The 25,464-nt window shown below is 38.6% G+C and overlaps 1 protein-coding gene across 1 annotated transcript in view; it reads left to right on the plus strand.

Annotated features, from left to right (window-relative positions):
• LOC111143061 (CTTNBP2 N-terminal-like protein) overlaps positions 1-25,464 on the plus strand; it is a 48,736-nt gene that overhangs the window by 17,108 nt on the left and 6,164 nt on the right. Inside the window, exon 4 of the mRNA XM_022496502.1 lies at positions 23,805-24,035. Within this exon, the coding sequence (XP_022352210.1) occupies positions 23,805-24,035 (231 nt within the window). The remainder of the gene's footprint in view (positions 1-23,804; positions 24,036-25,464) is intronic.

The following is a 25,464-nucleotide window of genomic DNA, read 5'->3' on the forward strand; positions in this document are numbered from 1 at the left end:
GGTCATATCTGGGTAGTCTTTTCTTTGATTACTCTAAAATTATAATTGTGATAAAATTAAATCTAAGCCTATTATTTCTATGTGCTCTTAAAGTGACATGCTAATGTGTTTTTCAAGAATAACTGAAAAAGACTGACATTTCTGTCTAATGAGTATGCCTCAGGGTAGTTTATCACCGAAAACTATTGGTTTTTTTGTTTTGTTTTGTTTTCCCTGGTAGCTTTGTCGTATGTGATAAGTAATTTCCAGTGGTTTCGTTCTCCAGAGTGCATGAGGCAGTTCCCTTCTGCTATGTGGGGGGGCGGAGGTAGGGAGGGAGTCTGTTTTCTGTTCTTCCTTTCCCTGCTTGCTTCAGTCTTGGGTTTGCGCGGCTCCCTGGGGATCACGTTTATGGCTTTGACACATGCCGAGTCACATACGTTAAAGCTCATTGCCTGCGTCTTTGCCTCCCATACTGCTAATTAGAACTGTATGACTTTGGTCACATCATTCAATCTGTCTGGAGCACAGCTTCCTTTTCTGTAATAAGAATAAATGATTACTAACTAGTATTTGTGTGTAATATTGTAATTTGCCGGGCATTGCAGATCCTGCAACAGCATGGGAGCCATTTTTTACCCTTTATGTAGATTCTTTCAGTGCATACCACATTCCCCATATCCAAGGAACAGTCAGTGGTCGCTAATATTATGAATGGATGACTTTAGTGTGCCCTCAGTGGTGCCTAGTTTTTTAATGACTCCCCTGCCAACTTACATTGCATATAAATGTTCACTCTGGCTGGTGACTCATTTCTGCCGCTTCCACAGGCCTCCCCTTTTTGTCACTATTAGTGAATTTTCTTCCTTTCCCTGTACATCCCTGGAAACTATTCTGTTTCTCATAATCCCATCCCATTGTTACCAGTAGTCATAAACTGATTAAACCCAGGACACGCTCCCATTTCTTATCCCGTATTTTTCTGCTCAATGAAGAGAAGAGAGAAAAGGATTGGGGGAAGTTTGAGCTCGTTCCTAATTCTCATTTGTATTGCCTGTTGTTTTCTCATTTCTTCTCTTGGTTCTCATCTGAGAACCTGGCTCTCCTGCCCATAGGTGTTACCAGCTTAGAACCCGAAGAGTTCTCTGCCTAAGCTGCACTGGGAAGTGCTTGGCTCATACCAATGACTCCTTGTAAAACCCAGAAAGCATTTTCTAGGAGCATTATTATTATAAATAGCAATCAGATTTTAGAAAACTCCAGTAGTTTGGCAACATGTGTTAAAGACACTCAGCTAAAGATCTACCCCTGTCGGCACTGGGGCTCCGGAAGGCAGTTCCCCATATCAATATTACAGTTGACTTTTACAAAAACTTGTGGGCCTCAACCCCTTCACAATTGAGGTGGGATGGTGGGGGGATGGCTGGCTCGAATGGAAAAACTAAGCCAACCTTATTTTCTCTTTGCTTTTCAGCCTTAGAAACCAAATGTGTCTATTTTGCTAATCACTGTATCCTCTGCACCCAGCGTAGGGCTTACAGACAGACAGTAAAGACTTGTCAAACAGATGAAATGATCGTGCCATTGTGATGCGCTGCTTTAAAAGCCTGCCAGAGCGGCCCTGGGTGGCTCCGGCTCTCTGCTCAGCAGGAAGCCTGCTTCCCCCTCCCTCTCTGCCTGCCTCTCTGCCTACTTGTGATCTCTCTCTCTGTCAAATAAATAAATAAAATATTCAAAAATAAATAAATAACGGACTGCCATAAGATTTCAGAGTGGATGTTGTGAATTATTAAATTTTATAGCTTGTTCTTATGTGGCTGAACATACTGCCTTCTGGTTTTAATGTTAACAGATGCGTAGGTGCTTGTTGCACATGTTTTCCTAAAATACATTTTTTCTGCGCGAATCCAATTTTAGTTACTTTAGGCAGCTTCTGACAAGTTGAAAGAGCAGCTTGAGAAGCAGGAGCTATAATTAAGGGAGCATTTGGATATAAGATACCATTCAGAATGGGGCACAAGTGTTGTGTTTAGTCTGCATAGGGCTTGGAGGTGATAAAGTTGTCTTCTGAAGCTTAAGCTAGATGCAGTCTAGGTTGAAATGAATAGCTTCACCAGAAGTGAGACGTCTTTAAACAGTCTGTTGTTAGATAAAATCAGTAGCAGCTGGGGTCAAAACTGTTTCAGTCCTTTTGAGAAAAGCAACTGCCATACCAGATTCTTAAAGTTAAAATGAAATCTCTGTTTGTAGTTGTTTGTTTGTTTGTTTGTTTGGGCTTCTATAATATATAAAGATTTTACTGTTACTATTTCTATAATTCTTGCTTAGCAACAAGCACCTGTTGGGCTTCTTGGACTAATATGGCAGCTTACTAATTTTCTTACATTTAGTATTCTTTCTTAATTCATGTTTCGTGGGTTGAAAAGTTTTTGAAATAGATTGGTTTTTTTTCCTTCTGCTTAAGTAAAAAAGCTTATCTTTTTTCCCTCTTTACCTTCAAAATAGATTTTTTTCCTGGGCATAAAATCTATTCTTCAACCTTGCAACTTTGAACAAAACCATATGGTTCACAGTTGCTGCTAAATAAATAGTAGGTCACATTGGCAGGGCTTGGGTTTTTATAGGAATATATTTATTATAAAGGTCCCAGATTCTACATATAGAGCTATATTTATAAAAGAACTTCATTCATTTTCCAGAATTTCTGCAGAGTGCCAGATTGCAACTACACCCTTCTAGAAAAGCCCCCGCCATAGTTACTTTTCTCCCCAAAATCTAAAAGCCTCCTCGTTCTTCTGTTGCAGCCAAGGCGTGTTTGGCATGGAACCAGGAAAGTCGGTAGAAAATAGTGTAATATTCAGCTTCTCTGTATTTAAAAATCTAGTTGCTACAGAGGCCATTTATACTGTATTTGGTCCTAACTGAACTTTTATATAAAGTGATTTTCTGTTTTACAAGAGATTATGTCAGAGGGAAACATTCTTTGTGAAAGTCTTTCTCTTTCACCAGTTTATTTTCATGAATGAGTACACTATAGGAATCCCTTCCATAGTGAAAGCAAATTACAGTGCTCATGAACTAACTGTCCCGGGTTGCCTGGGCCGGCATCCCACAGTTCAGTAAGAGAGCTCATTAATTCTAAGCAGATCTAGGAGATGGCTTCCCAGCGAGGTTTGACTACTCCAGAGGAAGATAGAGGACCCTTAATGGCCATTTAAAACATTTGGAAAAATAGATTTGATTGCTAATAAAAGTTAGATTAAATCATTTATTTTTGAGTCTTCCACATTGGGTGTACTATATCTGCATGTCTTAGATCTGATGCAGTGTCAGGTTTTATTAAGGTTTTTAGATTTACGTTCATAACCTTTACTGTAAAACATGTTTTAGAAGGGATTTAATCAGCGGGTGTTTGGGGCCGTATTTTAATTTTTTTATAGTTAGAATGGCTGATATTTTCTATTCCTACTCTCTCTGAGTGAAGTCCAGATGTGAAATCCTAGCTTTTCAAACAAGAGAGACATAAAGATAATTACTAGGCAGTCTACAAAGCCATTGATTAGAATATTCAAATTAAGTATAGCTGTTAAGAGTATGGAGCTTTCAAATCAAAAGTTTAGAGTACTGCCATTTAATTGTGTGATTTTTTTGGCCAGTTATTTACACTATAAGCTTTATCAGCAGAATGATATATTGTGAGGATTAAATGAGATAGCAAGTGCTATTTGAGGTACTCAGTAGTCATTTACTCTTAGTTATGTTTATTAGAACAAAAGTTTTACAGTCCATCCATTTCGAACAGTATATTCAGTAATATGCTGTTCTTCATACAAAAGATGAATCTTTAGATTAAATATTTGTTGTCACTAGGGCTTACACTTTAGCTTGTTTTTCTTATGGGAATTGATGGTTGTGAGTGGATCCATCCCCACCCCCACCACCAAAAGCATGTACTTTGAGACAGCTGGCAAGGGTTAAGGGTGTGCTCTGGGGCATGAAACAGATGTTATGTTATATCCCCCTTCCACCCATAATGAAAACAGGAAATACAGGGACATCGTGGAAGGCTTTTTAGAAGTAAGTTTTTTTCCCATTGATTTCCTTGTGTATTTCTCTGTTGTTTGATTTGGCATGCTGTTACATTTTGTTTTTCTAAACAGCTTTATTGAGGTATAATTGACATACTCTAGCTGCACTATGTATATTTAATGTGTATAAGTTGATGTTTTGTTACATGTATACATACTGTCATGAAACCATTACTACAACCAAGATAATGAACATATCTATCTATCTATCCCCTCCCCCAAATTTTTCCCATGCCTCTCTGTGACCCTTTTACCTAACCTTCCCCTCTTTTACCTTTCCTTCTCCCTCTACTGGCACCCACCCCACTAATCCACTAGAGATCAGTTTACATTTTCTAGAATTTTACAGAATGCACATTTTTTTTCTTGGCCCAGTATGTCACTCAGTGTGATTATCTTGAGATTTATCCATGTTGTTACTATATTGATAGTCCATTCCTTTTATTCCTGAGTAGTGTTCCAGTGTATGTCTCCTCCATATCTGTTGGTGAACATTTTCATTGTTTCCAGTTTTGAACTGCTGCAAATAAAACTGCATATGCAAGGCTTTACATAGACATATGCTTGCTTGCTTTCTTTCTTCTTCTTCTTCTTCTTCTTTTTTTTTTTTTTTTTTTGGATGAATACCTAGGAATGAAATGGCTCTGTTACCTGGTGGGTGTATGTTTGTTTTTGTTGTTGTTAGGAAACTGCCAGACTTTAAGACTGGTGTACTTTACATTCCCACCAGCCATGTGTAAGTGTTCAAGTTGCTCCACATCTTCACCAACACTTGGTATGGCCAGTCTTTTTAATCTTAGCCTTTCTAATAGGTGTGTAATAGCTCACTGCAGTTTTAATTTGCATTTCCTTGTTGATTTAATGTTTTGTTCCATTAATCTGTCTTGATGCCAGTACCACGTTTTCTTGATTACTGGGGCCTTATAATAAATCTTAAAATCAGGTGGTGTTAATCTTTCAACTGTGGGTTGGTTTGTGTTTTTTCCGAAGTTGTTTTAGTGATTCATGCTCCTTGGCATTGCCATATGAATCTTAAAATCAGCTCATCCGTTTCTCCAAAAATGCTATTGGGGTTTTGATTGGGATTCCATTGAATCTATAGATCAATCTGGGGAGAATTGACATCTAAAAATTGTCTTTTCTAATCCATGAACATGGTATTTGTCTCCATTGATTTAGGTCTCTTAGCAGTGCTTTATAGTTTTCAGTGTATAGGTCTTTCCCATCTTTTGTCATATGTATCACTAGTAGGGTAGCTCTTTTTTCAATTTCTTGAGGAACCTCCATACTGTTTTCCAGAGTGGCTGCATGGCTGCACCAGTTTGCATTCCCACCAGCTTGTAAGAGGGTTTGCCTTTCTTTGCATCCTCGCCAAAATCTGTTTCCTGACTTGTTAATTTTAGCCATTCTGACCAATGTGAGGTGATACCTCATTGTGGTTCTGATTTGTATTTCCTTGACACTGAGTGATGTTGAGCATCTTCTTGTGTGTCTGTTGGCCATCTGGATGTCTTCTTTGGAAAAATGTCTGTTCTTGTCTTCTGCCCATTTCTTAACTGGATTATTTGTTTTATGCGTGTTGAGTTTAATAAATTTTTTATAGATTTTTGGATACTAACCCTTTATCACGTACGTCATTTGCAAATATCTTTTCCCATTCTATAGGTTGCCTTTTAGTTTTGTTGATTGTTTCCTTCACTGTGTAGAAGCTTTTATCTTCATGAAGTCCCAATAGTTCATATTTGCTTTTGTTGCCCTTGCCTCTGGCAATGCTTATTAACCTTCTCTTAGATCGAGTAAAGTGATGCAGAGTAGCTTTTTCAGCTTTGCTCTACCGCTTTTTAGAAATTAAAATTCTGTGGGGCGCCTGGGCGGCTCAGTGGATAAAGCCTCTGCCTGCAGCTCAGGTCATGATTCTAGGGTCCTGGGATCCAGCCCTGCATCAGGCTGTCTGCTTAGGAGCCTGCTTCCTCCTCTCTCTCTGCCTGCCTCTCCGCCTACTTGTGATCTCTGTCAAATAAATAAAAAAAATCTTTTTTTAAAAAATTCTTTTTAAAGAAATTAAAATTCTGTAATTTAATTTTTAAAATTTTGCTGAAGAGAGTTCACTAATTATTTTTCCAATGGCAAAACTTAATAGTAATTTAAAAATCATAGCCATCTCAGAAAAAGAAACAGTACTTCTGCTGCTTTAATGAACTGCTCCCTTTAAAGCAGCTTTTTATCCCTTGTCTTTATTAGTTTTAATAGTTTACTATCTTATTTTTTTTTTAAGATTTTATTTATTTGAGAGAGCAAGAGCAACACCGAAAGAGAGAACACGAGGGGGGACAGAGGAAGAAGGAGAAACAGATTCACTGTTAAGCAGGGAGCCAGAGGCAGGGCTTGATCCAAGGACCTGAGCCGAAGGAAGGCAGATGCTTACCTGACTGAGCCACCCAGGCACCCCTGTATCTTATTTTTTGATAAATAATTTTATTTATTATTTTGAGTAATTTTTCTAAAGAGGAAAAAAACAGTATGTACATTTTTCACCTTTTGATAGAATATTATTACCTCTTTCCTAAAAGTAACAGAACTAATCTAATTAAAGTTTAAAGATCATCTTAAAAATTAACATTTTAGGGGCGCCTGGGTGGCTCAATGTGTTAAAGCATCTGCCTTCGGCTCAGGTCATGATCCCAAGGTCCTGGGATCGAGCCCCGCATCGGGCTCTCTGCTCATTAAGGAGCCTGGTTCCCCCTCCCTCTCTCGCTGCCTGCCTCTCTACCTACTTGTGATCTCTGTCTGTCCAATAAATAAATAAAATCTTTAAAAAAGTTTTATATTAAATGATTTTCACTAGCCCGTAAATAGACATTAAAATATACTGTTTCCTTATTATTTCCTAGAAAGCATTCTTTTTCTCATTGTTAATTTGGACCATAGGAAGAAAATTTATTTTAAAGGGGATTTATTTAGAGGCAACATCCCTGTATCTGAGTGCTATTCCAGAGGGTTACTGCAGAATAGGTAGACATAGTTTACCTCGCTGTTATGCTTTTGAATTAAAAATTCAATGTTGGTTTCTTTCATTAAATATACTAATCTCAAGACATCTATTTATTGAAGAGACTTGTTGTAGTCTAAATGGTTTTATGTAAAAATTTATTTACAGAAAAAATTTTCTATGTTACTTCCAGTTACCCCCCAAACAGCTCATGATAACATAGTTATATTGTTCTATTTCCAATTAATTCTTTATAAAGAGTAGCCTTTGGTTAATGGGTACATGAATTAGGTAATACATCCACATGGCAACTGTTAGGTAGCTATTTTACATAGCTATTTTAAAACATTGGCGTGCCTGAGTGGCTCAGTGGGTTAAGTATCTGCCTTCGGCTCAGGTCCTCCTGCTAGCAGGGACCCCACTTTTCCTTCTCCCTCTTCTCCTCCCCTCTATTTGTGCTGTCTCTCTCTCTCTGTCAAATAAAAAGTAAATAAAACCTTAAAAAAACATAATGCATATGAAAAAGTTTTAACGACCTGGTAATGTTCCTATGGTGTAATGTTAAATTTGCAAAGCAGTGCGTAACATTAAATATATCCTTTAATCTTGATTATAAGAATAACGTGTGCATGTGTGTATACACAGGAAAAGGACTCAAACAAATAGATTGAAATTTGTAGTTTTATTGTATTTATTTTTTTTTCTGGAGAGAGAAAGAGTGCACATACATGCACGAGTAGGGAAGAGTAGGGGCTGAGGGAGAGAGAGAAATCTTAAGCAGGCTCCATGCCCAGCACAGAGCCCAAGGCAGGGCTTGATTTCACAACCCTGAGATCATGACCTGAGCTGAAATCGGGAGTCAGACAATTAACTGACTGAGCCACCGAGGCACCCTTGAAATTTGTAGTTTTAATATTAATAGTGGTTGTCCCTGGGTAGTGGAATCATAGGTACATTTTAATTTTTTTCTCCAAAACCTATGTATTATATGTAAATTACTTTGAAATCAGAAACATGTGCTTTTAAATATAGTAATCGTATACAACAGCTTCTTGTTCAAATTTCTGTTTGTTAACAGTCATGCCCTAAGACGATAATTTAGTTACATAATATTCACTTTGTAGGGAAAGATGTCAGAGCTAATTAGAACTACAGTTAAATTATCCCCTGTTTGTTGTTCCTGATATTGTTAATATTATTCTTTTTCTAGCCCACCCTAAATAACTATCTCTGCCTGAAAAACCAACCTCAATTCCCAAGCTATACAATAAAAAGATCATAGAGTTTAGGGAAAGAAGAAAGAAGGCTATAATAAAAATACCTCTTTATCATACCAGAGTCTAAAGAGGTGTCTTTCAAACAGTTTTGCAATATATTCCATCATTCTGCCACAATCCAGGCCACATATAGACAGCAACAAGCATGTATTAAGTAAAGCAGAAATTTCACCAAAATGTATACTAACTTTATGCTTTACTATAATATTTATACTATACCGTACTATATTATTTTCTGATCTTTTGCACTTTATTTTTCATTAAATGCTCTTTGTGATCCTACTAACCTAATTTCATGACCCACTTTTAGAAATTTTCCTCACAGATGTACTTAGGCCCATCCAATCAAGTGTATGTGTAAGGATATTTATTGCAATATTGGTCATAGCAGCAAAATGCCAGATACAACCTAAGTGTCTATTAGTAGGGTTCCAGCCAAGTAAATTATGGTAATATTATGCAGTAGAATACTGTGCAATCATTAAAGAGAATGAGAGATAGAGCTTTATGTATAACATTCTCCAGGATATGGTTAAGTGAGAAAATAAGTCACAGAACAGTGGGCATGGTGGGGGGGGGAAGAAACAGTATTAAGTTGCAACTGGTGAAGCCAGAAATACATCTTACAGTGCCTCTTTCTTGCTTCCCGTTGGCTTGGTTTCTTTGAGAATAGTAGGAGCTCCCAAAAAATGTTCTGCCCTGGGAAGAGAGTGAGATTCCTGAAAGGGATGTACCAGGTTTAATGGTGGGTACTCTGACAGAAAAGAGCCAAAAGAAGCAGGAAAGGCTGGTCCTATATGGACTGTTTCTAAATTGGGTATTTATATTAAAGAGAGGACTGCATTCTTAAATGATGAAGCATCTTTGTTGCATTCAGAAAAATGTGGAGCCCCAGAAGGAATAGCTAACTGACTCTTGAGAGTAGTTGTCTGATATCAGCTGCTTGCCCTGCAGATTTTACCCACATCATCATTCGTATTACAAATTATGGTATTTAGGGGTTCAAGAGGGAAAGTTCCAAAAAATAAGCAGATTTCTCATTTCACCACATCTTCCTGTGGCCTGTTCTCTGTATGCCTTTGAGGCAAGAAAGGGGGAACTCAGCTTGTACAATGCTACCTATTTAGAGAATGCACAGTTCTCTAGCAGTTGGGGAGCAGTTCCACAAAAGATTATAGCAGTGGGGAATTTCACCACATTTATTCAGCCTGAAACTAAAGCAAATAAAAAAGGGAAACAGCTTATTCCTGTTATTTTTACTTCCTCTTATTGTGTCTTCCTTGCATGTGTGAGCCTTGTGATTCGGGATTAATCAGAAGTTATTTCTAGTTGCTCCCCTTAAAGAGAGAGAAAGGAGGATAGCGAGGTTGCTTGCAAAATTAAAGCCTGTGATCCATCATTTAGTATTTCAGTTTAGCCAGTTATAGGAATATTTGGAAAGACAGGAGGAAGCCATCATCTTGTATGTTTGCTGAAAATCTTAAGTACTGGGGAGCATATATTGAGTGAAGCAGGGAATTTTATCATGTTGGGATTTATTTCCTTAGAAAAGCAGAGGAATGGATCTATTCCACCAAACTAGTCACATCCATGAGCAAGAATGCTCATTGAAGTATTGCTTGATATAGTATTAGAGAACTATAAACAATCTAAATGTCCATTAATAAAATATAGCAACATCAAGTGGTCCATCCTTACTATGGCATATTATCTAATTGCTTTTTTTTTTTAATGAGAAAAAAACAAGCAATGTACTGACTTAATTAGAAAGATCTGAGACACAATAAATGAAAAAGTGCACATATACACATTTATGGATATACTTGGAGAAAGTCTGAAAGGATACCCATGACACCAAAAACTCTTAAAGAGAAAAGAGAGATTGGGTTGTGTTCAGGAAGGACTTTGGCTTTATCTGTATAGTTAAGTTTTTTATTAGAAAATATTCATTTATGAAATTAAAAATTATATTTTAAAGAAATATAGTATGAACTGGAACATTAAGGAGTTAAGAACCACATTTATTTCTTAAGTGTCTTTACTTCTAAGTGATTTATACTCTCACATAAATCTAAATAATTCTAAGATACAGTTAAGAGGGTAGAGACAAGCCTGGCATACTTGGGAGAGCATGGGCTTATTAACACCATATCCCTGATTTTCTCCCAAAAAGAGCAAAGAGTAAATTTCCCATTAATTTTCAAATTCTCCTTTTGAACAGGATGCCTAAAAGTTCTTTCAAAGCAGATTCTTTCACAGGTCATGGACTCAAATTTAATAGAGCTGACAACGTATATATGAGGAACTATGTGACTAAAATTTCAAGAAATACCATTATCATAGCAGGAGACCTATAACCCTTCAAAGTACTTTTCCTGGCTTCAGTTTCATATCTGTAGTTCATAATATTCCATTGTTTAACAACAACAAAAAGAATTTCTGTGTCGGAAAAGCCAACTCCACCTAGTGAGTTCTAAGATAGGCATAACTTCCAAAAATTATTTTAATCTTATTCACTGGCTGTCTGTTCGACAAAAGCCTAAATTCATTGGTAGAACTGAGTATGGGACTGTGTTACTGAAGTCAGAAGTCTCTATTCTTATTGACTGGAAACTCCATACATAAAAACTCTCCCATTACTGTATCCAGTAAAGTTTTGTAGGATTGAATCATACTTAATGTGATTTCTTTTTCTCTGTCTGCACCAGATTAGTGATAATATGGGAATTTATCAATTCCTGCTGCTAAGTACCACAGAAAATAGAGATTTTCATCTCTTTTATGTCTGATATTTCTCTTTTGCAATAAATGTAAGCAAGCCCCACGAGGGATGGATGCTTCATCTTGTTCAGCCCTGCATCCTGAATGTCTAGAACCTCCAAAGTTCTTGCAGAAGTATTTGTCATGTGAGGGAATAAGTTCAGGCCTTTGGGGTCTAAGTTGAATGTATTCAAGGCCCAAAATAGATTGCCTCTTATTAATTCATATTTTTGAGAAGAGAGGCTTCACTATCGTAATACAATTTCATAACTTTTACTGTTGATAATTCCCACTCGGTGACATTATTTACATTTCACCCTGCACTAAGAAGGAACGGTTTGTTCTTCAGACGGGAAATCATTGCTTGTGTTTGTTTCCATATTTGTCATAAAGGATACCAAATAATTGGGATATGTACCTTTGTTCACTATGCCTATGTCTTCATCTAAAAAAAATGAAAGACCGGGGCGCCTGGGTGGCTCCGTGGGTTAAGGCCTCTGCCTTCAGCTCAGGTCATGATCCCAGGACCCTGGGATCAAGCCCCCGCATAGGGCTCTCTGCTCGGCAGGGAGCCTGCTTCCCCCCTCCTCTCTGCCTGCCTCTCTGTCTACATGTGAACTCTGTCAAATAAATAAATAATTTTTTTTTTAATGAAAGGCCATATTTTAGTGGTTTTAAAAATTTTATTTATTTATTTATTTGAGAGAGAGCAGGAGTAGACACAGGATAGCAGCAGAGGGAGAGGGAGAAGCAGGCTCCTCACTGAGCAGGGTGTAGGGAGCCTGATGATACCAGGGTCCTGAGACCATGACCTGACCCAAAGGCAGACACTTAGCTGACTGAACCACCCAGGCACCCCCATATTTTAGTTTTCAGCTGGCATTTTACCTCGGGGTCCCTATCTGTCAGAGTGGAATGTAGTCATCTGCACTCCCTGACTGACCAGCAATGGGAGCTTTGTGAGCCTCATTGAAAATCGTATATTATCTTTTTTTAAAGAGTATAGTATCGCTTGTCTTTCCTTATGTATCTAAGTATATCCAAAAATACTGTTGCCCAGACACTGCAGCTAAGGGCCTCCATGGGCATCTGTCTAAATTACACATATCCTCTCTCTTAATCTTTCAGAACTTGTTTACTTATGTCCCATTTCATGAGTGGGTTTTTGCTTTTGGCTCCCACCAAATCTTCCTCATTCCCCCCTTTCTCTGGTTGCTTTCCAAATTGTTCTCTTTTCCCTTTGAAATCCTTTCTTTTCCCTTTAAAACCTTTTTTTCCTGGGACAAGTGACGACCTCCAGAGGAGGCCAAGAAGCCATTAGGGAAGAGGCTGAGACAGACAGAGAGGCTTAGAATAGAGCCGCTGGTGCTGTTTCTTTGGGGATTGAAATGGTCAAGGTTATCCCATTCTTGTCCTTGGTGACATTAAAGTTTCCTAAAGGTATTGTTATCCTTTAAAGTAAAAAGGAAGCGCTCTTATATCTCCAAGCAAAGATAACTTCCCATCCATTCATCCTCTAATCTCCTCAGTACACTTTTATGGAGATAAAAGCAGTAGGGGGTTGGGATTACTTGGGATTAGTAGTAGCTGGGGTCAATTTGAGCACGCTGGGTTTCACCATACCTGTATTTATCCAGTACCTTCTTGTAGTGATAAACATTGCCATTTCACATTTAATAAATTTTCATGAAATACCCACAATGCACTTGTAGCCCACCTTTCTCTTCTCGGTCTTGGCTTCTTTACTCCTCTTCCTCTTCTGTTCTCTAAAGAAAAATCATCCTGCCCTACTTTGAGTCCCCAGTTTCCCTGTATGACGGCTGGTTCAAACTGAATAGCTAGCTGCCTCCTCCTCCGTGAGTCCTCAGTGACCACAGAGGTTGCCACCTCTCCAGCCTGGGACTTGTGACAGAGGGCTTGTGCTCTCTCTCAGTATTTCATCATAAATACTGTTTTACCTTCTCTCATCAGTGGGTAGAATTAGCACAGTCCCTGCTTCTGTTTGCCTGCCCTCACATCTTGCTCTCCTTGTGGCTTGAGAGCCACACAAGTCCCCTTTCAACCCCCACAAAACTTCTTAGCCCTGTTTCCTCACTAAACTTCTCAGTCTGAACACTTTCTACTCCTGAGTCTTGCTAATAAGGACCCTCTCTCCATGACCTTACCACTGAGCGGCTGGTTTCTTGCCACGCTTCCTTGTAGTATGACTGCGTGTGTCATTTAAGAAAAACGTTTAGAGTTAAGACTCGTCCCACAATCATACAGCTCCCTCCATAAGATCCCCTAACTAGAGGAAGAGGAAGATACCCTTTCAGTCTTATTAATGAGCTCTTTTTAACTATTTTAGCCTTGAAGTTAGTTTCTGCACTGCTAATACATTGTGAGTTAAAGAGGCTGAGCACACTTCTAAGAAAGAAGTTTTTCAAGTTCACATTTGCTTAAAGGATCACACACAGGTTATAGTCTGTGGTCTGGGTCTCCCTGTGCCATACTTCAGAGACGGTTTTTGGATTATATGCCCGGCTCAACCTCCTGGTGTTTCCTGTGATTCATTATATCGCTGATAGTCCCATTTATCTGCCAGAACCCGCCCACTTCCAGGGTTGGCCTTTTCCTTCCTATTCTGAGTGTAAGATCTGAGTCTTAGAAAGTCCTGATCAAATAAATTGTACTTGGTGTTCCTCTAAACATTAATGATACTGTTTAGAAAACATTTAAACAGCAGAGGCAGTTTGTTTATTTCTGCTCTTAGGTCTTGAACTTGTCTGGCATATTTTAAGCCCCTTAAGAGCAGAAGACTACATCTTACTTAGTCAAGTCTATATCCCCATTATCATTGCCCACATCACTCAGTATTAGTAGTACCCCGCAAACATTAAGTGGTCAGTAAAGGCATTCAAAACATGTGTCCTTGTGAATCAGCCATGTGTCCAGGAAATTTTCCCAAACCTCTCCAGTGCTGTGTTTGGTTGTCTAACCCTGATAACACGGAGATTTTTTTTGTTAACATTCTTGTATATTTGTTGTTAGGCCAAACATCTCGTGGCTTGTAGACATTTATAACATTCATTAGTTTAAAATAAAACAACAATACTGATTACTTTATCACTTCTTTTAGAATTTATATATGATAGCTTAAGCTGTTAAAATCATAGATTCAGGAGTCAGACTAATTGGGTTTGTCATTCTATTCTAGTGTTTTTCATACTTTTTTGACAGAGACACAGAGTAAAAATAGACTGTATTGTGACCCAAGGGACATACATGCAGACACACGACACACATACACACACCTATATTCTTAGGTCAGAAGAAAAGTCTCGAAACACGACTCACAATATTCGGTGTTCTGTAATGTTTTCTGTTCTCTTCCATTTTTAAGCCACTGAGAGAGACCTACTAAATTGAAATTAATTCCTACAAAGTCCTGAGGAATATCTGTTTAAGTAGTACTCATTCAGCTAACGTATTCAGTACTTCTGTACCATTTACAGTACTTCTGCTACTTAACTGGCTTTGTGGGAAAGTCCCATGTTAATGTTCAGTTTCTTCTATAAAATGGAGATATAAGTGATGTCTACGTCCAGAGCTATGTCGTTTAGGATTAGATTAGATGTGCCCACTGCCTGGCATACCTGGCAGGCACTACAATATTGGCACCTGCTTCATTGTTTAATTGTTATTAAAATCACATTGATTCCAGTGTCCCATGTTTCTGAAACACTGTATATAAGGAATACATTTCATATAACTTTGTTTTCCCTTTAACTCTCATTATGTATTTTTATATTTTTGAACTAGAGATATAATTTAGTTATAGTGGAGTGCACACATCTTAAGTGTTGATAACACAGATCAGTAAGTTTTGACAAATGCACCCATCCATTTGACCTCCATCCCCATCAAGATGTAAACAGTCCCATCACACCAAAAAGTCATCTTGGGTCCCTTCCTGGTACCTTGTTCCCCAACACCCAGAGACAACCTCTGCTGTAATTTTTCCACCATAAAACTGTGGTGATCATTTCCAGTGTGGGACTGTTATGAAAAAAGCATGCTTTAGACAATTATTGTTTATGTCTTTTTGTGGATTTATGTTTTTGTTTCTTTTGGATAAGTACTTAGCTGGAGGTAGGCGTTTTCTAACTCTATGATTAATTTCCAATTTATTTCTAAAGTGGATATTCCGTTCTCCCCGCAGCAATGTGGTGAGTGTTCTAGTTGCTCCAAATCCTTTCCAGCATTTGATGTTGTCAGCCTTTAAGTTTAGCCTTTCTAGTGGCTTTCTAGTGTTATCTTATCATTGTTTTAATTTACATCTCTTTGATCACTAATGAGTTGAGCACTTTTTTATGTGCTTTTTGGCCATTCCTATATTATCTTCATGTCTGTGATCCATCCCTGTTTTTTGTGTGTGGTATGAGGTTGATGTCAACTCTCATTATAGTCTCCTGGATAAAAGAGATTAGGATCTAATGTACCATTAAAATTATACTTTACAATTCTTAATTAATGTTCATTAATTTGTTCAGTACTTATTGAATCTCTTTGCACATTTTCTTTCCCAACTCAAAAAATTATTTATGGAGACCCCAGTCCAGATTGTATATGTAATTTGTTTCAACCACACACATAAACCCACCTCCAAAATAAAACAGAGCAAAGACAACAACACTGAATACATTTATTTCAATTTCATTAGGAGTTTTCACAAGGCTTTCTGGAATTTGAATGTTGAAGCAGCTACATTAAGCTGTTTACCTTTTTTTTTTTTTTTTTAAGTTTTTGTTTAAATTTTAGTTAAGATACAGTGGAGTATTGGTTTCAGGAGTAGAATTTAGTGATTCATCACTTACATACAACACCCAGTGCTCATCATAACAAGTGCCCTCCTTAATGCCCATCACCCGCTAGCCCATCCCCCACCCACCTCCCTCCATCCACCCTCAGTTTGTTTTCTGTGGTTAAGAGTCTCTGATGGCGGGGCGCCCGGGTGGCTCAGTGGGTTAAGCCTATGCCTTCGGCTCAGGTCACGATCTCAGGGTCCTAGGATTAAGCCCCGCATCGGACTCTCTGCTCAGCAGGGAGCCTGCTTCCCCCTCTCTCTGTGCCTGCCTCTCTGCCTACCTGTGATCTCTCTCTCTCTGTCAAATAAATCTTTTAAAAAAAAAAAAAAGAGTCTCTGATGGCTTGTTTCCCTCTCTCCTTCTTTTACTCCCTTCCCATGTGTTCATCTGCTCTGTTTCTTAAATTCCAGATATGAGTGAAATCATATGGTATTTGTCTTTCTCTGAATGACTGATTTTGTTTAGCATGATACATTCTAGCTTCATCCACACTGTTGTGAATGGCGAGACATCTTTCTTTTTGATGGCTGAGTAATATTCCACTGTGTGTGTGTGTGTTTTGTGTTTTGTGTACATACACACACCACATCTTTATCCATTCCATCAGCGTCACAGGAGTCCCTAAAATTTGGAGTTTTGAAACCCAGTCCTACACCTGAGATAAAACAGCTCAAACACAGGCAAGGAGAAGGCAGAGTTCTGACAAAAGCCAGGGACACAAGAGTGGTGATTGATTGCTCTTCTGTGGGGGCTTCCTAAAGAGTGGAGGATGTGAACTTTCAGCTCCAGGGCTAGACTGGGGCGGGGAGGGTGCAAGGTAGACGGGGTCAGGGTGCCACCATATTCCTCCCCCTATCTGTGCTGAAAGCCCCACCCCCCTGCACCCTGGAGGCCCATCTCCACTAGGGCAAGTCCACCTGGGACTTAGCACAACAGGCCCCTTCCCTAGGAGACCAGCACAAACACCTCGTCCACACCAAGTCTGCCAATTATAGAGTGCTGCAAAGCTTCAGCTCTAGAGGAAATAGGATCTAGCTTCCTTTTATACCCATATTCTTAGTCTATCAACAAGCAGCATACTAGCTGGAAATATCACACTTATAGCTATTTGTACTAAACTTACCATTTTTAGTCTTCAAAAGAATTGAGTGCACTTTAGTCAAATAATATCAAATGGTCATTTATCCTTATGTAAATAATTGGTTTTATAAACAGCAGCAGCTGCAAACTGACTCCAAAGGGAATCTTCGAAACTCTTTCTACTTCAAAGTCAGTTTGCTAAATGGATAAATTAATATTGCCTTAAATGATTATATTAAATAAATCCTAGATTTTGTTAATGGCGAAATGAAATATTGGCCTCACTAAAAATGATGAGAGTTAGGAGAGGCTGAAACATCAGGAAAGAGCTGGAAAGTGAACATCTGTTAAATGCCTTAGGCTTAAGTGGAAATATAGGATATAGGAAGAAGAAAGATGTATGAGAAGTGCTTTCTCCTTTGCCTCATTACAATCTGGGCGGGAGGAAAAACAAGACAGAAAACTGGGGAATGTTTAATCATAATGCAGGAGATAAATACCAAATGATGGTATTACATAAAATATCACAAATTATTTATGTGATATTTATTACATAAATATTTATGTAAATATGTTACATAAATATTTATTATATTTATTACATAAAATATCACAGTTCAGGATTATTGCTAAAGAAATACTATTATCAGTTATACAGGTTCCCAGTATATTTTTAGTAATGTATTACTTTGGAGTTATCTGTGGATTGGTTAATTTCATTTGCTTTTAATGAAGACTTCCTGGCTCGGTCCAATTTTAGAGGCTCTTACATATCCAGGAGTAGGTTTAGTCATAGGGTCTAAAATAAAAGGAAAACCTATCCTCTACACTTGGTTACTGAAAAATTAATTCCTATTTATAGTACTTAACAATGCACCAGGTACTTATAGGAAACATTTTATATTACTCATTTAATTTGTAAAACAAACCTGTAGGTAGGTCATTAACCTTCATTTTACATATGAGGGATCTGAGGTACAGAGAAATTAAGGGAATTGCTGAGAGTATACAGATAGAAAGTCATAGAGCCCAGATACGAACCAGTTCTGGTAAGGCTCCAGAGCCAAAAATTATTAAAGAAAATAAATGTTTAGAAAGTATATTAAAGAAAATAAATGTATAGATTTGAAAAAAATAGCATTTATGGTTAAGGGGAAAGAGCACTGGATTTTCAATAATATATTAGAAGTATTTTTTTTTTAAGATTTTATTTATCTGACAGAGAGAGAGATCACAAGTAGGCAGAGAGGCAGGCAGGGGGGGCGGGGAGCAGACTCCCCACTGAGCAGAGAGCCCGATGCAGGGCTCGATCCCAGGACCCTAAGATCATGACCTGAGCCGAAGGCAAAGGCTTAACCCACTGAGCCACTCAGGTGCCCCCAGAAGTATTTTTTAAATCATAAAAATTTTCATGTCGAATTTTGTACCCTTTTCCAAAAATTAAGATTTAATTCAAACATGGCTAAATCCTCTCTTACCAATATTGTCAAACACTGAAATCCAGTTTTCTTTGAGCAAGTCAAAGGCACTTTCAGAACAGAGGGAGTACTTGTTGTAATGTTCTTGCATCTTTATCCACGGTCACTTTATTTCCAGTTATGGTTCATCAGGGACTCCAGAGTATAAATTAGTTGAGGATTAGTAGATTCAACTTGTGTGTGAAAAGGATAGTTTTTAACATGCTTTTGGTGCTTCATTAGTTAAAACCATCCTGGAATCATGTTCTCTGGTCTTTCTGGTCTCTGTCATAGAGATAGTCAGCTATTTTTAAAGGCACAAAGTTTGTATTGCTGATTATTGTTAAAAGTATCACTTCAGGATTGGCAACCAATTGCAAAGATGTATCCTCATCCAGTTAGGGTACCATCCTGAGTCTTAAAAATAAAACTTGTACTTGAACGTAAACCCCCAATTAAGTGGGCCTTAAATCTTCACTTTTAGATTTGGAACCATTTTTCATGTTGGTGAAATCCAAAGAATGAAGAAGTTGATTTCCTGTTTCAAGATTGGAAAAAAACATAAGGATAGGTACACACACATACATTACTATAATAGGATACTATCATACTATACTATATATAGAAATATATTGCACTGCTTTTATGTATTATACTATTTAGGTATATTGTCATATGTGACATATCTAATAGTATAAATTGTATTGGAGAGGGGAGAGGAGGTGACTGTTTCATATTTCTTTTTGAAGTTTGTCATAGCAAAGCTGAAAATTTTGGAGAGCAAGCATGACAGACTCCCAAGAATTATACAGTTTTATTTTAAGCTTTCAGTAGTAGTGGTGTTTCATTCAGCCTGTGACAGGAAAAGTGAGTAATAGATGACTCGTGTGTTTTGTCTGCTGTAGCAATACCCTTTATCAGTGAATCTGTCTAACCAGCCAGTTATATTCCTATTGTCTGAAATTAAAGACCATGATGTTTTCTGACATTGTAGAAATTTCTGTTCAGTTAAAATATATGTTGTCAGTGAAGTGAAAATAATGAAATTGCAAGAAGTTGATTGATTTTTAGCTGTATTACTGAATTCCTCCCTTCAGAAGTCAAATCTGGATCACTTAAAATTTCTTACAAAATAGCTGATACACCATTAAAGTATTAAAATTCAACCTTAACAGTTTTTAGTGTTTAATAGGGATTTGGTCTCTAAGTTTGACTTGAGATGTAAACAGTAGTGGTAGCATATCTAGTCACTCATCTTGTGGTAGCCAGCCTTCAAGATGGCCCCCAATGACCTCACCTGCTGATATTCACACCTTTGTGTAGGCCACTCCCACATTTGCCAGGGTTGGTCTGTGTCACCAATAGAATACATCAGAAGTGATGGTATGTCACTTCTGAAATTAAGTTATAATATAAAAGACACTGGGATGCCCATCTTGGTGTCAGTCTCTCTCTCTGCCTCTCCCTCCCTCTCACTCACTCCCCCATCCCTCTCTCTTCCTGTCTCCCACCCTCTCCTCTCTCTCTCTCTCTCTCTCTTTCTCTCTCCTTCTGTCATGTCACCTGCTCTGTGGGAAGCCAGCACAAGCAAGGAACCAAAGCCTATGCCAGCATCCCAGTAAGCTGGGAGATGGATGCACCAGCCCCAGTTGTGTCTTCAGATAACCGCAGCGCTGGCCAAGGGCTCCGCTTCAGCCTCATAAAACAGAGTCAGAACCACCCAGTTCAATGCCGCCCAGATTCCTGACCCTCAGAACTGTATGAGATAAGGAAGGGTTTACTATATGAGCTGCTGTATTTGGGAGTGACTTGTTATATTGGACTAGATAACCAATACACACCTCCATGAATGTTCTTTTCATTCTTCAGTTCTTAACGTCTATTTTTGTTGTCCTTATTTGTTCTGTGAAACCTGTTATCCATACAGTCCACCCGATTGAGGCATTAAGTTGGTTGAAAAATACCATATTCCTTCTCCCATTTTCCAATTCAGTGTTTGGTTATAGTAAATGCAGACTTTGAATTCACTTTCCCCATGTCTGGGCCCCACGTTTGAATGTACTTTAAAGAATTGTTTTGTGACAAGGAGCTTTTTTTAGATTATTCCACAGATTCTTTTCATTTATGTACAAAACCACCAATTTTGTATAACTTGCAATTACTATGCAAGTGATTATGGAATTACTATGAAGTACTTCAAGAGAAAACAGACAGCTTAACAACTGTTCTCAGAGAAGTCTGAGACCTCACCAAAGAAGCTCATCTATTACTCGTAACTCAGTGATGGTTATTAATTATACAGGATAATAACAGTGTGGGTTTTAAAAAGTCATGTTTTAAAGTATTAGTTAACTATATACTCCAGCCTGAGAGACAGCTTCTCAGCAGATCTGTCAAGGTCACGAATTACACTCCCAGCTCCTGCTGTCCCATCCCACTTCCCCCTTGCTGTTCTGAAAAGAAAGCTGTAGAAATATTCAGGTTTCCGTGTTCCTTTCTGCCCTACCAAACCAATTTCAGTACTGAGAATCATTCCTTTACCATTGCTAATCAGACCAGAATGGTAATCATGAATAAAACAATGTGACAGTAAGAAAAATAGAATTTCAACTTTTCAAAGAGTCTTTTTTCCTCTTGCTTCCTTTGTCTAAGCATTTTTCTGAACTTGGATTTGCCTTTAGGACGTAAATAGCTACAGACAGTTTCTTTCATCACATCCTGGGTTGTCAATCTCGAGTTTTTATACCTGAACTTAAAGAAACAGATGTTCTTGGTGAAAGGAAAGTATTGATGAGTTCCTGTTGTCTGACACTATTCCTTTTAAAAGTCTAACTCAAAACTAGCTTTTTCTGTTTTACTCCTGCCATGATTTTAAAAAACAATAAAAATAGCCAATTCAGGAATTGGTCTTGTGTTTCTCTATCCTAAAATGGAATAGTGACTATTTTGAAATTTTACTGAGGATTTTCTTTTTAATTGGGAGCTGAGAAAATAGGAGTCTGTCTTGGATTCTTTCACATCCTTGCCTCTTTAATTCTCATGCTTACACAGACATACACAGACACACACGTACACACACACTTGTAGTAAGGTCAGGAAGATGGTTATCTTAAGATGGTAACTTAAAGGAACAAATCGATTTGGTTCTTCATAATTCCAGTATACCAACACCCCAATAATGTCATCATTTAAAATGGTTATAGAGGGGCACATGGGTGGCTCAGTGGGTTAAAGCCTCTGCTTTTGGCTCAGGTCATGATCTCAGGGTCCTGGGATCGAGCCCTGCATCTGCTCAGCAGGGAGCCTGCTTCCTCCCTCTCTCTGCCTGCCTCTCTGCCTACTGTGATCTCTGTCTGTCAAATAAATAAGTAAAATCTTTTTTTAAAAAAATGGTTGTAGTTAGGGGCACCTTGCTGGCTCAGTCGAAGGAACTGCGACTCTTGATCTCAGAGTCATGAGTTCGAGCCCCATGTTGGGTGTAGTTAAAAAAAATAAAATCTTAAAAAATTTTTTAATCATTGTAGTTAAGCCAGAAGTAAAACCCCAGGGCTTCTAACTCTGCTTTGAACATTTGCCAATTGACACCAACGTATATTTATAGCATAAAACTAAGTGATTCCTAGGTCTTGAACTTGGACAGTCTAATGAAGGAAGCATCATGTTTTCAGGACTGAAACATACTTCTGTGTTAAAGCCCATGTTTGCTTTACTGTCTTGAGAGGTTTTTCTGTTTTTGTTTTTGCTTTGTTTTTTTAAGCATAGCCATTGAACTGTAAATTTCCCTTTCTTTTCAAATGGGTTCCTCTTTGATGATGATGAATACTTAGCACCCCCAACCAAAAAAAAAAAAAGAAGAAGAAGAAGAAGAAAAAGAAAACCTAGCTTTTGATGAAATACTTTTTAAAAAATTGACAAATGACAGTAGTTTTCATGACTAGATTTCATATCAAAGTGTAAATCATACAGTACTTTGCTGTGGTTTTTGAGAAAGTTTCTTCAATGCTGTATTAACACTTCATTTTTTTTTTCATAGTAAAATGTCTCAGGAACCTTTGTAATGTCTGTGTAGTAAAGTACTCGTTACTGTCACCCTGTTCGCCTGCATGTAATATATGATGTTCTTACAAAGTAGTACTTCAAGTCCTTCCTAGCAGACCTGAAAGAATAGGGAAGTCAAAGAATATCTTTCCACTCCCTTCCTGATCCTTGCATCCAGTGTGGCCCCAAGCCCTAAAGCAGACTCTAATACCAGCCTGCATTCCCTGCTCACCTTCTGTCTCATCCCTGAAGCCCACCAAGCCCTGAAAGGGACAGAAAGATGGCAGGTAGCAGCAAACAGACTAAAAGAAGGGGTGGAATTTAGCAGCCGGTAGAAGGGATTTTGTCTGCACCTCTGGCTGTGAGTGTCCTGGTCTTCTTGACCCACCAATAACTGAGTGACGTTCTGCATGTTCAGATCACAAATAGTCGTAGAATATAACGTGAAAACACATTTAGCATTCTTTACTTATATACAACTGCCTTGTTACATCCCTAAATATGTAAACTGTAAAATTCTCATGTTTACCATATTTTAGAAATGCAAATGCCATAACAGAAGGAAAGGATAAGGTATTCCTGCTGGCAGTCACAAGCGTTCGTAAGCAGAGGCAGTAAGCATGGTGCTTAAGGACAAAGACATAGAGCCTGACTGCCTGGTTTTAAATCCTGGTTCCGACCACCTGTTACTTGACCACTTTATCATAGTTTTCTCATCTGCAAGTTGAGCATGATAGCACTACCTTAGAGGCTTATAAAATTTAAGTAAGTTAGGGGCACCTGGGTGGCTCAGTGGGTTAAGTCTCTGCCTTCAGTTCAGGTCATGATCCTGGTGTCTTGGTATCGTGCCCCACGTCGGGCTCTCTGCTCGGCAGGGAGCCTGCTTCCCCACCGTGCCCCCTCCGCCTGCCTCTCTGCCTACTTGTGATCTCTGTCAAATAAATAAATAAAATCTTTAAAATAAGAAAAAAAAAAAGGTTATATCCTAAAGATATAACCACATAAAGAACCTAAAAAAATTTTTAAGTAAGTCAGTGTGAATATAAATGCTTGTAACAGTGTTTACTACATAGTTGGCTCTACATAAGACTTTGTCCTCATTGATGTTACTATACTGTGCCCCCTTTCTGGCGTTGCTTCTACATTAAGACGGCCTGATCACCAGTCAGATTTGTAGTCGGCACATTCCGTTCACACTCACACTGCCGTCTTTACCATATAACTCCTAGCAAAGCCCGGGCCACAGTAGTTTTAAAAAGCAAAATGCTCATTTTTTCCCTCTTTCCCAGGCCCAACACAGAGATACTTTCATTGAAGAACGCTACGGGAAATATAACATCAGTGATCCTTTAATGGCTCTGCAGAGAGACTTCGAGACGCTGAAGGAGAAGAACGATGGCGACAAGCAGCCGGTCTGCACAAACCCACTCTCCGTCCTGAAGGTGGTGATGAAGCAGTGTAAGAACATGCAGGAGCGCATGCTGTCGCAGCTGGCGGCCGCCGAGAGCAGGCACCGCAAAGTACGTTCTCCCACCGGACTCTGCCACGTGGACCCGCACGGATACCTGCTGGGCTACGCCCGATCCCGTTCCCACAGTACTTGTCAGGGGGTCTCCTAGAGCCAAGAGTCCAGGAAGAAAACGCGAGTTATGCAGAATGTTAAATTTAGGGACTATGCCAGGCATGTTATTTAAGACGGCATTCCTTCCTGATAGGACACTCCAAAACACTTGCTCTGTCCTTTCAGCTCTTGAGCATCCAAACTTTGTCAACAGACTGGGGTTTGACCAAGCTCGCAGCTGAACAGAGTGTTCCCTGTGTGCTTCCCTAAGTGACAAATAGCAAGATTAACAGGTATTTGGGGAATGCTGTACAAGAGAGAGAGAATTTACCTGATTATAAACATGCAAGCCAATGGATTGTTTTTTATGTCTCTAGTTTTGAGATTCATTGCATTTTACTTCTCCTAAAACCATAAACAGTCCCAAGCATTGTTTATCTTAAAGCTCTTCTATCGTATTAGGAAAGTGTAAGGGGTGTGTGTGTGTGTGTGTCTGCGCGGGCACACGCGCACATGCACCTGTTTGGCTCCTCTTACAGACCCTAGTTAGGAAGGCGAACCTGTGCTTTCCTCTATCTCATCTCATTGGAATTCTAGTGCTTGTGATTTTATTCCCCGACCTGATTTACCACTCAGATTTGGCCTGTAAAAGATGCCTGGCAGGAAACTACATTTTCTAAAACTATTGGTTTAGATTTATACCAGCAAGGGAGACATCAACACATTTAGTAGGAAGCATTTTATTCTGAAAAATTGGGTCAGCAATTGCAAACTGATGAACTTTAGCTTGCTTTTATGATGTCTTGCATTAGAGAATCTGCTTAAAATGCACCTTCAGATTGCTCAGGCATAGGTCTTGCCCATCATTTTTCTCACTCTTCCCAGGGTCCAAGTGAAAGGCCAGGGTAGAGATTCTTAACCATGGATGGGCCTCAGATGTTCCAGGATCCCCCAGAAAATACACAGAATGCCAAAAGTCCATACGTTTTTATAGAATGTGAATTTTTTCCCCTATCTGTAATTGAATTCTCAGAGTTGTCCAAGACCCAGCAAAGTTTAACCGCTGGTCTAGAATGAAGGAATCTAAAAGACATTTTTGCCCAATTTAAAATGTGTCAGGTCTGTGTTAGTTGCCTAAATTTGGGGGCCTTTTACATGATCCTCTAAGAAAGTCTTCACAGCATGGTTTGCTCGGCCTTTTAACCCCTTCCTCCATGAAGCAGCTGAGCCACCCTGAAGGGTTGGCCGGCTGTCATGCCCATGAATATTGTAGTACTGGGATAATTTGTGGCTCTCAGTGATTAGGAGAGGAAGAAATTAAAAATAATTCAAAATTCTTTAATACTATATTTCACTGTAAGATTCTTTGAGTGTTAAATATTTTTAAA

The sequence above is a fragment of the Enhydra lutris genome, unplaced genomic scaffold (genome assembly GCF_002288905.1).
Source record: "Enhydra lutris kenyoni isolate GAN:26980312 unplaced genomic scaffold, ASM228890v2 scaffoldscaffold9, whole genome shotgun sequence".
NCBI classification, from domain to species: Eukaryota; Metazoa; Chordata; class Mammalia; order Carnivora; family Mustelidae; genus Enhydra; species Enhydra lutris.